The following is a 15,110-nucleotide window of genomic DNA, read 5'->3' as shown; positions in this document are numbered from 1 at the left end:
GGCACTTTTGATAACTTGTAAGGAGCGGAAAAGACATAGTTAGTCTTTCTGTTGAACGCACTGTAGAACTATCTTGTGTGGAGCTGGAGCGATTTATAATAGTGTGTGTATATCGTCCCCCCTCAGGTGATTTTAGCCTTTTTGAGGATGTAATGGAAGATGTGCTTAAGCGATTGTCTGTATCCACAAAAAAAGCAATAGTATGCGGGGATTTTAATGTTGATATTTTACTTAGTAATGCAACTACGACTCGGTTGCTAAACTTATTTCAATGTTTTAATTTAAATTATGCTTTTAGTGAACCTACTAGAATCACAGCAACCTCAGCATCATGTTTAGATAATATTTTTCTCAACTGTGATATCTTAGGTAAATCGATAATAACCAACTTAAGATCAGATCATTGTGGCCAACAAATTACTGTTTTGAATAATGTAAACAAAGATGAACATATCGTCAAGTGTAGGCTGATAACTAAGAGCAAATTGACGCGATTCAAAGGTGAAATATCATCCAAAATTCCTGCCCTTGTCTTTAAGAACGGTCATCCTGACAGCATTTATGGTACGCTCTTTAATATTATAGAAAATGAATTTAACAAAATATTCAATTTCAAACATATAGATTTCAATAAAAAAATAAAGTTTAGCGATTGGGCAACTATTGGCATATACAAAAGTAGAGATAATTTGTATGAGCTCTATAGTGAAAAACAATATAACCATACTCCAGCTTTCCTACAACACGTAAAAATGTACTCTAAAACGTTTAAGAACGTTTGCTTTCATGCTAAGTCGCTATACTTTAAGGATCAAATCATAAAATCGGATAACAAAGTACAAACATCCTGGAAAATTGTTAATAATGAAACTGGGAAAGCTAAATCTCGCAACGTAAACTTTGAATTAATTATTAATGATAATAAAGTTACCGCTGACAGTGAGGTTGCAAGTACCTTTGAAAACTTTTTTCAGCGTTAATGAGTGCAACGTTTTATTTAATTTTAAACATATATCTGCATATGATATAATAAAGAATTTTAAGTTGTTGAAACAGAAAAAAACCGGTGATTTATGGGGTATGTCTGTAATGGTAATATCTAACATTATAGACGTTATTGCCCCTTACTTAGCCATACTTTTTAATGAATGTTTTGATAGAGGTACTTTTCCAAATTTAATGAAACATAGTAAACTATACCTCTATTTAAATCTGGCAATAAAAACGACATTAACAATTACAGACCCATTTCAATCTTACCAGCTCTTAGTAAGGTCTTTGAAAAAATTATATTAAATCAACTTTTGAATCACTTCAATGTAAATAACTTACTACATCCGGAGCAGTACGGTTTTACTAAAGGTCGTAGCACCACGGATGCAGGCGCTAAACTTTTAAAACATGTGTACGATGCCTGGGAACGTTCGCAGAATGCCATTGGTGTTTTTTGTGATCTATCCAAAGCATTCGATTGTGTTGATCATAAAACCTTGCTTCTTAAACTAGCCCATTATGGTATCAAAAATGTTGCACTAAATTTGGTTGCCTCTTATCTCAGTGACAGAACCCAAAGGGTTTGCATAAAAAACATTAAGTCGCAGGGGTCAGCTACGTCAATGGGTGTCCCACAGGGTTCAATCTTGGGTCCCTTTCTATTTTTGGTGTATATAAATGATCTACCACACCATGTCAGTGAAACCTGTGACATTGTACTGTTTGCAGATGATACATCTCTAATTTTTAAAACTTATAGAGGTAGAGACAACTCTGACGATGTAAGCCGTGCTATGTCGCATGTGTCGCACTGGTTTACTGTCAATAATTTACTTTTAAATGCAAAAAAAACTAAGTGTGTGGAATTTATTTTACCAAATGTAAAGAAAGTTAATAAAAATATTGGAGAAATAAATGGAGATAAATGGAGTTATAAATGGAGAATCACTAAAAATGGAAGATTCCACAGTTTTTCTGGGCATGACCTTGGATTGTAAGCTTCACTGGGGTACCCATATAGATACACCAGCAGGTAAACTAAGCTCGGCTGCCTACGCCGTCAGGAAAATTAGGCAGATTACTGACGTAGAAACAGCAAGACTAGTTTACTTCGCGTACTTTCATAGTGTGATGTCTTACGGGATCTTATTATGGGGCAAAGCTGCTGATATTGAAACTATAATCATATTGCAGAAAAGAGCTGTACGGTCAATATATAAACTTAAATCACGTGAATCCCTCCGTGAAAAATTTAAAGAAATTGGTATACTTACGGTAGCCTCAGAATACATTTATAACAATATAGTATTTGTAAGACAACATATTAGTCTTTATAAACAAAAAGTGGATATAAACAGTCGACTTACAAGAAATGGTAATAAATTAGTGACATCTGCATATCGTCTGCGAAAGGTGCAGAAGTCATTTGTGGCATTGAGTATACGCTTTTATAATATGATTCCTAAGGTAATTTTGGACCTACCAATGCATAAGTTTAAAGAATGTGTTAAAACACATTTATTACAGCGAGGTTATTATACAATTGATGAGTTTCTTAATGACAAGGTTGCTTGGAAGCATCCGGCTCCGCTTTCATCTCTCACAAGATAGAAAAATGAATGTTAAAATATAAAATGTAAATTTTTGATGTTGGAAAAGAGCAACTGCTGAGTTTCTTGCCGGCTTCTTCTCGGTAGAATCTGCCTTCCGAACCGGTGGTAGAGTCACTACACACGGACAGACTTGACGTTTCAAAAGTGCTTGTATTAGGCCTACTTGAAATAAATGAATTTTGAATTTTGAATTTTGAATTTTGATGCGTACATTACATGTAAAATATGACATAGAAGTGAGTTGATGGCGATAACTAAGTTCGTCTACTTATAAATAAAGCTACGAGGGTTCCAAACGCGCCCTGGTCTAAGAAGAAGCCCGCGACAAACTTAGCCGGTTGTTATTGTTTATTGTTATCACCATCTCACATTGTCATTTTAAACTATTAAAGAAGCAACCTGGTTAGAGCAATTATTTAATCTAAATAATTGTTAAGTGTATGTCGTACTCTAAGATACAGAGTTCAATAAAAATTTAAGTTGGAGACCTAGTTTACCTTTACCTTTCCCACATCATTCTGTTAGGATTTAAATTGAACTAGCGTTATAGTTTCCACTTGTTTGTTATTTTTTTTTAATTTAATCTTATTTTTGAACGAGACGATCGGTTGTCATTCTCCGATTGGTTAACGCCGGTAGACGCATAACGGCGCGAACCAATCAAATTGATTGGATCCTACCTGGACGGCTGTGTGCTTTGGCGGGAGATTGGGGTTTTTCTTCTTGGCAGGTAGGATCGTTCTTTTTAGGGTCAGAGTTTACACCAATAAGTTCATATTGTCATAGTTTATAAAGTGAATTAATAAAATTATATTTGTATGGTATGATTATTTGCATCTTTTCGGGGTTTCATCGCTATCCTACTACAGTTCTTATAACTCTTAATGGAATATTATTCCGAAATTTTTTAGTTAAATGTCTTTAATCTGAAACTTTCACTTTTATCACAATATCCACATAAAACCACAGAATCCTATTTTACCATTGATTTATGGCGCGGTCAAATTCTTCGGTGCGCTGTCACGATGTTTTCTCCTTCAGGTGAGGTCTCAATAGACTTCAAAGTGGACCGTGACACCATCTTCGTGGTGCTCAATGTGCGGGACATGAACGTCACCGAGCGCGCTCTGTTCAAGACGGGGGGGTCTCTGGGACCCAAGGTCGTGAAGACCTTGGACTACCTACCAGCGGACCAGACTTACATTGAGTTTAAGGTAACATGTGCATTCTATAATTAAACTTGATTTGCTATATCTACTCCGCGAAAAGCAGGAGAATCTGTGTGGTGTAATTTAAAATTTCTTTAATCCTTGTACTCCACACCGAACGGATCTACGGCAATGTAACCTCTACGCACGTTTCGCTCCTAAACCGGAGCATCCTCAGGAGATGTGTCTTAACAATGAATAGTTGTTGTGTTGACTTGACAATTATTCATTGTTAAGTCGATGGTCCTTTGTTCCGGAGGAATGAGCCTCCACTCCTCCGCCAGTCTCATACCTGGACGGTGCTTGTTTCCGGAGGAATGAGCCTCCACTCCTCATCCAGTCTCATACCTGGATGGTCCATGGTTCCAAAGGTATAAGCCTCCACTCTTCCACCAGTCTCATACCTGGACGCTCCATAGTTTCGGAGGAATGAGCCTTCACTCTTCCGCCAGTCTTATACCTGGACGGTCCTTGCTTCCGGAGGAATGAGCCTCCACTCCTCCGCCAGTCTCATACCTGGACGGTCCTTGCTTCCGGAGGAATGAGCCTCCACTCCTCCGCCAGTCTCATACCTGGACGGTCCTTGCTTCTGGAGGAATGAGCCTCTACTCCTCCGCCAGTCTCATACCTGGACGCTCCATGGTTCCGGAGGAATGAGCCTTCACTCTTCCGCCAGTCTTATCCCTGGACGGTCCTTGCTTCCGGAAGAATGAGCCTCCACTCCTCAGCCAGTCTCATACCTGGACGGTCCTTGCTTCCGGAGGAATGAGCCTCCACTCCTCCGCCAGTCTCATACCTGGACGCTCCATGGTTCCGGAGGAATGAGCCTTCACTCTTCCGCCAGTCTTATCCCTGGACGGTCCTTGCTTCCGGAGGAATGAGCCTCCACTCCTCAGCCAGTCTCATACCTGGACGGTCCTTGCTTCCGGAGGAATGAGCCTCCACTCCTCCGCCAGTCTCATACCTGGACGCTCCATGGTTCCGGAGGAATGAGCCTTCACTCTTCCGCCAGTCTTATACCCGGACGGTCCTTGCTTCCGGAGGAATGAGCCTCCATTCCTCGGCCAGTCTCATACCTGGACGATCCATGGTTCCCGAGATATAAGCCTCCACTCCTCCGCCAGTCTCATACCTGGCCGTGCTTGTTTCCGGAGGAATGAGCCTCCACTCCTCACCCAGTCTCATACCTGGATGGTCCATGGTTCCAAAGGTATAAGCCTCCACTCTGCCACCAGTCTCATACTTAGACGCTCCATGGTTCCGGAGGAATGAGCCTTCACTCTTCCACCAGTCTCATACCTGGACGCTCCAAGGTTCCGGAGGAATGAGCCTTCACTCTTCCGCCAGTCTTATACCTGGACGGTCCTTGCTTCCGGAGGAATGAGCCTCCACTCCTCCGCCAGTCTCATACCTGGACGCTCCATGGTTCCGGAGGAATGAGCCTTCACTCTTCCGCCAGTCTTATACCTGGACGGTCCTTGATTCCGGAGGAATGAGCCTCCACTCCTCAGCCAGTCTCATACCTGGACGGTCCTTGCTTCCGGAGGAATGAGCCTCCACTCCTCATCCAGTCTCATACCTGGATGGTCCATGGTTCCAAAGGTATAAGCCTCCACTCTTCCACCAGTCTCATACCTGGACGCTCCATGGTTCCGGAGGAATGAGCCTTCACTCTTCCGCCAGTCTTATACCTGGACGATCCTTGCTTCCGGAGGAATGAGCCTCCACTCCTCCGCCAGTCTCATACCTGGACGGTCCTTGCTTCCGGAGGAATGAGCCTCTACTCCTCCGCCAGTCTCATACCTGGACGCTCCATGGTTCCGGAGGAATGAGCCTTCACTCTTCCGCCAGTCTTATCCCTGGACGGTCCCTGCTTCCGGAGGAATGAGCCTCCACTCCTCAGCCAGTCTCATACCTGGACGGTCCTTTCTTCCGGAGGAATGAGCCTCCACTCCTCCGCCAGTCTCACACCTGGACGCTCCATGGTTCCAGAGGAATGAGCCTTCACTCTTCCGCCAGTCTTATACCTGGACGGTCCTTGCTTCCGGAGGAATGAGCCTCCATTCCTCGGCCAGTCTCATACCTGGACGATCCATGGTTCCCCAGATATAAGCCTCCACTCCTCCGCCAGTCTCATACCTGGCCGTGCTTGTTTCCGGAGGAATGAGCCTCCACTCCTCATCCAGTCTCATACCTGGATGGTCCATGGTTCCAAAGGTATAAGCCTCCACTCTTCCACCAGTCTCATACTTAGACGCTCCACGGTTTCGGAGGAATGAGCCTTCACTCTTCCACCAGTCTCATACCTGGACGCTCCAAGGTTCCGGAGGAATGAGCCTTCACTCTTCCGCCAGTCTTATACCTGGACGGTCCTTGCTTCCGGAGGAATGAGCCTCCACTCCTCCGCCAGTCTCATACCTGGACGCTCCATGGTTCCGGAGGAATGAGCCTTCACTCTTCCGCCAGTCTTATACCTGGACGGTCCTTGCTTCCGGAGGAATGAGCCTCAACTCCTCATCCAGTCTCATACCTGGATGGTCCATGGTTCCAAAGGTATAAGCCTCCACTCTTCCACCAGTCTCATACCTGGACGCTCCATGGTTCCGGAGGAATGAGCCTTCACTCTTCCGCCAGTCTTATACCTGGACGATCCTTGCTTCCGGAGGAATGAGCCTCCACTCCTCCGCCATTCTCATACCTGGACGGTCCTTGCTTCCGGAGGAATGAGCCTCTACTCCTCCGCCAGTCTCATACCTGGACGCTCCATGGTTCCGGAGGAATGAGCCTTCACTCTTCCGCCAGTCTTATCCCTCCACTCCTCGGCCAGTCTCATACCTGGACGATCCATGGTTCCCGAGATATAAGCCTCCACTCCTCCGCCAGTCTCATACCTGGCCGGTGCTTGTTTCCGGAGGAATGAGCCTCCACTCCTCATCCAGTCTCATACCTGGATGGTCCATGGTTCCAAAGATATAAGCCTCCACTCTTCCACCAGTCTCATACCTAGACGCTCCATGGTTCCGGAGGAATGAGCCTTCACTCTTCCGCCAGTCTTATACCTGGATGGTCCTTGCTTCCGGAGGAATGAGCCTCCACTCCTCCGCCAGTCTTATCCCTGGACGGTCCTTGCTTCCGGAGGAATGAGCCTCCACTCCTCAGCCAGTCTCATACCTGGACGCTCCATGGTTCCGGAGGAATGAGCCTCCACTCCTCCGCCAGTCTCATACCTGGCCGGTGCTTGTTTCCGGAGGAATGAGCCTCCACTCCTCATCCAGTCTCATACTTGGATGGTCCATGGTTCCAAAGGTATAAGCCTCCACTCTTCCACCAGTCTCATACCTGGACGCTCCATGGTTTCGGAGGAATGAGCCTCCACTCCTCCGCCAGTCTCATACCTGGACGCTCCATGGTTCCGGAGGAATGAGCCTTCACTCTTCCGCCAGTCTTATACCTGGACGGTCCTTGCTTCCGGAGGAATGAGCCTCTACTCCTCAGCCAGTCTCATACCTGGACGGTCCTTGCTTCCGGAGCAATGAGCCTCAACTCCTCATCCAGTCTCATACCTGGATGGTCCATGGTTCCAAAGGTATAAGCCTCCACTCTTCCACCAGTCTCATACCTGGACGCTCCATGGTTCCGGAGGAATGAGCCTTCACTCTTCCGCCAGTCTTATACCTGGACGATCCTTGCTTCTGGAGGAATGAGCCTCCACTCCTCCGCCATTCTCATACCTGGACGGTCCTTGCTTCCGGAGGAATGAGCCTCTACTCCTCCGCCAGTCTCATACCTGGACGCTCCATGGTTCCGGAGGTATGAGCCTTCACTCTTCCGCCAGTCTTATCCCTCCACTCCTCGGCCAGTCTCATACCTGGACGATCCATGGTTCCCGAGATATAAGCCTCCACTCCTCCGCCAGTCTCATACCTGGCCGGTGCTTGTTTCCGGAGGAATGAGCCTCCACTCCTCATCCAGTCTCATACCTGGATGGTCCATGGTTCCAAAGATATAAGCCTCCACTCTTCCACCAGTCTCATACCTAGACGCTCCATGGTTCCGGAGGAATGAGCCTTCACTCTTCCGCCAGTCTTATACCTGGATGGTCCTTGCTTCCGGAGGAATGAGCCTCCACTCCTCCGCCAGTCTTATCCCTGGACGGTCCTTGCTTCCGGAGGAATGAGCCTCCACTCCTCAGCCAGTCTCATACCTGGACGCTCCATGGTTCCGGAGGAATGAGCCTCCACTCCTCCGCCAGTCTCATACCTGGCCGGTGCTTGTTTCCGGAAGAATGAGCCTCCACTCCTCATCCAGTCTCATACTTGGATGTTCCATGGTTCCAAAGGTATAAGCCTCCACTCTTCCACCAGTCTCATACCTGGACGCTCCATGGTTTCGGAGGAATGAGCCTTCACTCTTCCACCAGTCTCATACCTGGACGCTCCATGGTTCCGGAGGAATGAGCCTTCACTCTTCCGCCAGTCTTATACCTGGACGGTCCTTGCTTCCGGAGGAATGAGCCTCCACTCCTCCGCCAGTCTCATACCTGGATGGTCCATGGTTCCAAAGGTATAAGCCTCCACTCTTCCACCAGTCTCATACCTAGACGCTCCATGGTTCCGGAGGAATGAGCCTTCACTCTTCCGCCAGTCTTATACCTGGATGGTCCTTGCTTCCGGAGGAATGAGCCTCCACTCCTCCGCCAGTCTTATCCTTGGACGGTCCTTGCTTCCGGAGGAATGAGCCTCCACTCCTCGGCCAGTCTCATACCTGGACGATCCATGGTTCCCGAGATATAAGCCTCCACTCCTCCGCCAGTCTCATACCTGGCCGGTGCTTGTTTCCGGAGGAATGAGCCTCCACTCCTCATCCAGTCTCATACCTGGATGGTCCATGGTTCCAAAGGTATAAGCCTCCACTCTTCCACCAGTCTCATACCTAGACGCTCCATGGTTCCGGAGGAATGAGCCTTCACTCTTCCGCCAGTCTTATACCTGGATGGTCCTTGCTTCCGGAGAAATGAGCCTCCACTCCTCCGCCAGTCTTATCCCTGGACGGTCCTTGCTTCCGGAGGAATGAGCCTCCACTCCTCAGCCAGTCTCATACCTGGACGGTCCTTGCTTCCGGAGGAATGAGCCTCCACTCCTCCGCCAGTCTCATACCTGGACGCTCCATGGTTCCGGAGGAATGAGCCTTCACTCTTCCGCCAGTCTTATACCTGGACGGTCCTTGCTTCCGGAGGAATGAGCCTCCACTCCTCGGACAGTCTCATACCTGGACGATCCATGGTTCCCGAGATATAAGCCTCCACTCCTCCGCCAGTCTCATACCTGGCCGGTGCTTGTTTCCGGAGGAATGAGCCTCCACTCCTCATCCAGTCTCATACCTGGATGGTCCATGGTTCCAAAGGTATAAGCCTCCACTCTTCCACCGGTCTCATACCTGGACGCTCCATGGTTTCGGAGGAATGAGCCTTCACTCTTCCACCAGTCTCATACCTGGACGCTCCATGGTTCCGGAGGAATGAGCCTTCACTCTTCCGCCAGTCTTATACCTGGACGGTCCTTGCTTCCGGAGGAATGAGCCTCCACTCCTCCGCCAGTCTCATACCTGGACGATCCATGGTTCCCGAGATATAAGCCTTCACTCTTCCGCCAGTCTTATCCCTGGACGGTCCTTGCTTCCGGAGGAATGAGCCTCCACTCCTCGGCCAGTCTCATACCTGGACGATCCATGGTTCCCGAGATATAAGCCTCCACTCCTCCGCCAGTCTCATACCTGGCCGGTGCTTGTTTCCGGAGGAATGAGCCTCCACTCCTCATCCAGTCTCATACCTGGATGGTCCATGGTTCCAAAGGTTTAAGCCTCCACTCTTCCACCAGTCTCATACCTGGACGCTCCATGGTTCCGGAGGAATGAGCCTTCACTCTTCCGCCAGTCTTATACCTGGACGGTCCTTGCTTCCGGAGGAATGAGCCTGCACTCATCCGCCAGTCTTATACCTGGACGGTCCTTGCTTCCGGAGGAATGAGCCTCCACTCCTCCGCCAGTCTCATACCTGGACGCTCCATGGTTCCGGAGGAATGAGCCTTCACTCTTCCGCCAGTCTTATACCTGGACGGTCCTTGCTTCCGGAGGAATGAGCCTCCACTCCTCGGACAGTCTCATACCTGGACGATCCATGGTTCCCGAGATATAAGCCTCCACTCCTCCGCCAGTCTCATACCTGGCCGGTGCTTGTTTCCGGAGGAATGAGCCTCCACTCCTCATCCAGTCTCATACCTGGATGGTCCATGGTTCCAAAAGTATAAACCTCCACTCTTCCACCAGTCTCATACCTGGACGCTCCATGGTTCCGGAGGAATGAGCCTTCACTCTTCCGCTAGTCTTATACCTGGACGGTCCTTGCTTACGGAGGAATGAGCCTGCACTCATCCGCCAGTCTTATACCTGGACGGTCCTTGCTTCCGGAGGAATGAGCCTCCACTCCTCCGCCAGTCTCATACCTGGACGCTCCATGGTTGCGGAGGAATGAGCCTTCACTCTTCCGCCAGTCTTATACCTGGACAGTCCTTGCTTCCGGAGGAATGAGCCTTCACTCCTCCGCCAGTCTCATACCTAGACAGTCCTTGCTTCCGGAGGAATGAGCCTCCACTCCTCCGCCAGTCTCATACCTGGACGCTCCATGGTTCCGGAGGAATGAGCCATCACTCTTCCGCCAGTCTTATACCTGGACGGTCCTTGCTTCCGGAGGAATGAGCCTCCACTCCTCGGCCAGTCTCATACCTGGACGATCCATGGTTCCCGAGATATAAGCCTCCACTCCTCCGCCAGTCTCATACCTGGCCGGTGCTTGTTTCCGGAGGAATGAGCCTCCACTCCTCCGCCAGTCTCATACCTGGCCGGTGCTTGTTTCCGGAGGAATGAGCCTCCACTCCTCATCCAGTCTCATACCTGGATGGTCCATGGTTCCAAAGGTATAAGCCTCCACTCCTCAGCCAGTCTCATACTTGGACGGTCCTTGCTTCCGGAGGAATGAGCCTCCACTCCTCCGCCAGTCTCATACCTGGACGCTCCATAGTTCCGGAGGTATGAGCCTCCACTCCTCATCCAGTCTCATACCTGGATGGTCCATGGTTCCAAAGGTATAAGCCTCCACTCTTCCACCAGTCTCATACCTGGACGCTCCATGGTTCCGGAGGAATGAGCCTTCACTCTTCCGCCAGTCTTATACCTGGACGGTCCTTGCTTCCGGAGGATAGAGCCTGCACTCATCCGCCAGTCTTATACCTGGACGGTCCTTGCTTCCGGAGGAATGAGCCTCCACTCCTCGGACAGTCTCATACCTGGACGATCCATGGTTCCCGAGATATAAGCCTCCACTCCTCCGCCAGTCTCATACCTGGCCGGTGCTTGTTTCCGGAGGAATGAGCCTCCACTCCTCATCCAGTCTCATACCTGGATGGTCCATGGTTCCAAAGGTATAAGCCTCCACTCTTCCACCGGTCTCATACCTGGACGCTCCATGGTTTCGGAGGAATGAGCCTTCACTCTTCCACCAGTTTCATACCTGGACGCTCCATGGTTCCGGAGGAATGAGCCTTCACTCTTCCGCCAGTCTTATACCTGGACGGTCCTTGCTTCCGGAGGAATGAGCCTCCACTCCTCCGCCAGTCTCATACCTGGACGCTCCATGGTTGCGGAGGAATGAGCCTTCACTCTTCCGCCAGTCTTATACCTGGACAGTCCTTGCTTCCGGAGGAATGAGCCTTCACTCCTCCGCCAGTCTCATACCTAGACAGTCCTTGCTTCCGGAGGAATGAGCCTCCACTCCTCCGCCAGTCTCATACCTGGACGCTCCATGGTTCCCGAGATATAAGCCTCCACTCCTCCGCCAGTCTCATACCTGGCCGGTGCTTGTTTCCGGAGGAATGAGCCTCCACTCCTCCGCCAGTCTCATACCTGGATGGTCCATGGTTCCAAAGGTATAAGCCTCCACTCCTCAGCCAGTCTCATACTTGGACGGTCCTTGCTTCCGGAGGAATGAGCCTCCACTCCTCCGCCAGTCTCATACCTGGACGCTCCATAGTTCCGGAGGAATGAGCCTCCACTCCTCATCCAGTCGCATACCTGGATGGTCCATGGTTCCAAAGGTATAAGCCTCCACTCTTCCACCAGTCTCATACCTGGACGCTCCATGGTTCCGGAGGAATGAGCCTTCACTCTTCCGCCAGTCTTATACCTGGACGGTCCTTGCTTCCGGAGGAATGAGCCTGCACTCATCCGCCAGTCTTATACCTGGACGGTCCTTGCTTCCGGAGGAATGAGCCTTCACTCCTCCGCCAGTCTTATACCTGGACGGTCCTTGCTTCCGGAGGAATGAGCCTCCACTCCTCCGCCAGTCTCATACCTGGCCGGTGCTTGTTTCCGGAGGAATGAGCCTCCACTCCTCCGCCAGTCTCATACCTGGATGGTCCATGGTTCCAAAGGTATAAGCCTCCACTCCTCAGCCAGTCTCATACTTGGACGGTCCTTGCTTCCGGAGGAATGAGCCTCCACTCCTCCGCCAGTCTCATACCTGGACGCTCCATAGTTCCGGAGGAATGAGCCTCCACTCCTCATCCAGTCTCATACCTGGATGGTCCATGGTTCCAAAGGTATAAGCCTCCACTCTTCCACCAGTCTCATACCTGGACGCTCCATGGTTCCGGAGGAATGAGCCTTCACTCTTCCGCCAGTCTTATACCTGGACGGTCCTTGCTTCCGGAGGAATGAGCCTGCACTCATCCGCCAGTCTTATACCTGGACGGTCCTTGCTTCCGGAGGAATGAGCCTCCACTCCTCCGCCAGTCTCATACCTGGACGCTCCATGGTTCCGGAGAAATGAGCCTTCACTCTCCCGCCAGTCTTATACCTGGACAGTCCTTGCTTCCGGAGGAATGAGCCTCCACTCCTCCGCCAGTCTCATACCTGGACGGTCCTTGCTTCCGGAGGAATGAGCCTCCACTCTTCCGCCAGTCTTATACCTGGACGGTCCTTGCTTCCGGAGGAATGAGTCTCCACTCCTCGGCCAGTCTCATACCTGGACGGTCCATGGCTCCAGATGTATGAGCCTCCACTCCTCCGCCAGTCTCATACTTGGACGGTCCATGGCTCCGGAGGAATGAGCCTTCACTCTCCTGCCAGTCTTATACCTGGACAGTCCTTGCTTCCGGAGGAATGAGCCTCCACTCCTCCGCCAGTCTCATACCTGGACGGTCCTTGCTTCCGGAGGAATGAGCCTCCACTCCTCCGCCAGTCTCATACTTGGACGGTCCATGGCTCCGGAGGAATGAGCCTTCACTCTCCCGCCAGTCTTATACCTGGACAGTCCTTGCTTCCGGAGGAATGAGCCTCCACTCCTCCGCCAGTCTCATACCTGGACGGTCCTTGCTTCCGGAGGAATGAGCCTCCACTCCTCCGCCAGTCTCATACCTGGACGCTCCATGGTTCCGGAGAAATGAGCCTTCACTCTCCCGCCAGTCTTATACCTGGACAGTCCTTGCTTCCGGAGGAATGAGCCTCCACTCCTCCGCCAGTCTCATACCTGGACGGTCCTTGCTTCCGGAGGAATGAGCCTCCACTCTTCCGCCAGTCTTATACCTGGACGGTCCTTGCTTTCGGAGGAATGAGTCTCCACTCCTCGGCCAGTCTCATACCTGGACGGTCCATGGCTCCAGATGTATGAGCCTCCACTCCTCCGCCAGTCTCATACTTGGACGGTCCATGGCTCCGGAGGAATGAGCCTTCACTCTCCCGCCAGTCTTATACCTGGACAGTCCTTGATTCCGGAGGAATGAGCCTCCACTCCTCCGCCAGTCTCATACCTGGACGGTCCTTGCTTTCGGAGGAATGAGCCTCCACTCCTCCGCCAGTCTCATACTTGGACGGTCCATGGCTCCGGAGGAATGAGCCTTCACTCTCCCGCCAGTCTTATACCTGGACAGTCCTTGCTTCCGGAGGAATGAGCCTCCACTCCTCCGCCAGTCTCATACCTGGACGGTCCTTGCTTCCGGAGGAATGAGCCTCCACTCCTCCGCCAGTCTCATACCTGGACGCTCCATGGTTCCGGAGGAATGAGCCTTCACTCTTCCGCCAGTCTTATACCTGGACGGTCCTTCCTTCCGAAGGAATGAGCCTCCACTCCTCGGCCAGTCTCATACCTCGACGGTCCATGGCTCCAGATGTATGAGCCTCCACTCCTCCGCCAGTCTCATACTTGGACGGTCCATGGCTCCGGATGTATGAGCCTCCACTCCTCCGCCAGTCTCATACCTGGACTGGTCCTCATTGAAGGAATTTATTATTTTGTAAGAACGCTACTCACCCGATGAAACGTTTCCAGGAGAAGTTACGTCGCAAGTATAACTACACCCTCAGTCTGCGCTTCATCACGAAGTTGGACCGGAGCGACAAACAGAGAGGCTTCTTCTTAGCCGGCACGCATCGACAGTGAGTTATTTTTTTTTATTTTGTTTACAATTGTATGGAATATTTGTTGGAAATTAAAGTGAAACTGTGAAGTAAGAAAGAATGCACGCGCCACTAACCTGGCGATGCAGGATTCTCCTATTTGGGGTAGGTACCCGCTCCTGGCTACATACGTCTCATCGGCGTTTTTACGTAAGTTGGCAGTGATTGGCTTCTTCTCGGTAGAATCTGCCTTCCGAACCGGTGGTAGAGTCACTACACACGGACAGACTTGACGTTTCAAAAGTGCTTGTATTAGGCCTACTTGAAATAAATGAATTTTGAATTTTGAATTTTGAATTTTTGATAATACAAGATAGAGGATGATTTGAAAATGTAGAAAAGAGGGCTTTTCGTGCAATATATAAAACTAGCTGACTCACGAAACTTCGTCTGCACCGAATCTACGAACATTTGATATCTTTAGAAAATATCGTTATGTTTCAGCCAATTTACAGAAATCCAAAGTAAAATACAAAAACCATCCATCCATACTTTCATCCATCCATACTCAAAAACTTTCGCATTTATAATGTCAGTAGGATGGTACGCATGCATTCGATCGTTGTACCATATGCCTTGCGACTTGCTAGTATCTGTGAAGAGTCCTTTATCTCCGACAATATTCAATAGATCTTCAATAAAATTAGATAAAACATGCTTGTTAGTATACACTTTCAAATAAAAAAGAATTATAAAAATCGGTTATAATTTAAGGGAGCCAAAATTAAATAAAAATCTGTTTTCGACTCAGTATCGATTATAAAGCATCCCCCGATCAAAATTTTCAAAA

At 49.6% G+C, this 15,110-nt stretch overlaps 1 protein-coding gene across 1 annotated transcript in view; it reads left to right on the top strand.

Moving 5' to 3' along the window:
- Positions 1-15,110, top strand: part of LOC120635682 — an 81,663-nt gene that overhangs the window by 31,170 nt on the left and 35,383 nt on the right. Inside the window, exons 7-8 of the mRNA XM_039906780.1 lie at positions 3,648-3,820; positions 14,193-14,299. Of these exons, the coding sequence (XP_039762714.1) occupies positions 3,648-3,820; positions 14,193-14,299 (280 nt within the window). The remainder of the gene's footprint in view (positions 1-3,647; positions 3,821-14,192; positions 14,300-15,110) is intronic.

Source organism: Pararge aegeria, chromosome 27 (genome assembly GCF_905163445.1).
Source record: "Pararge aegeria chromosome 27, ilParAegt1.1, whole genome shotgun sequence".
Taxonomy (NCBI): Eukaryota; Metazoa; Arthropoda; class Insecta; order Lepidoptera; family Nymphalidae; genus Pararge; species Pararge aegeria.
This window is presented reverse-complemented; position numbering and strand designations above follow the sequence as displayed.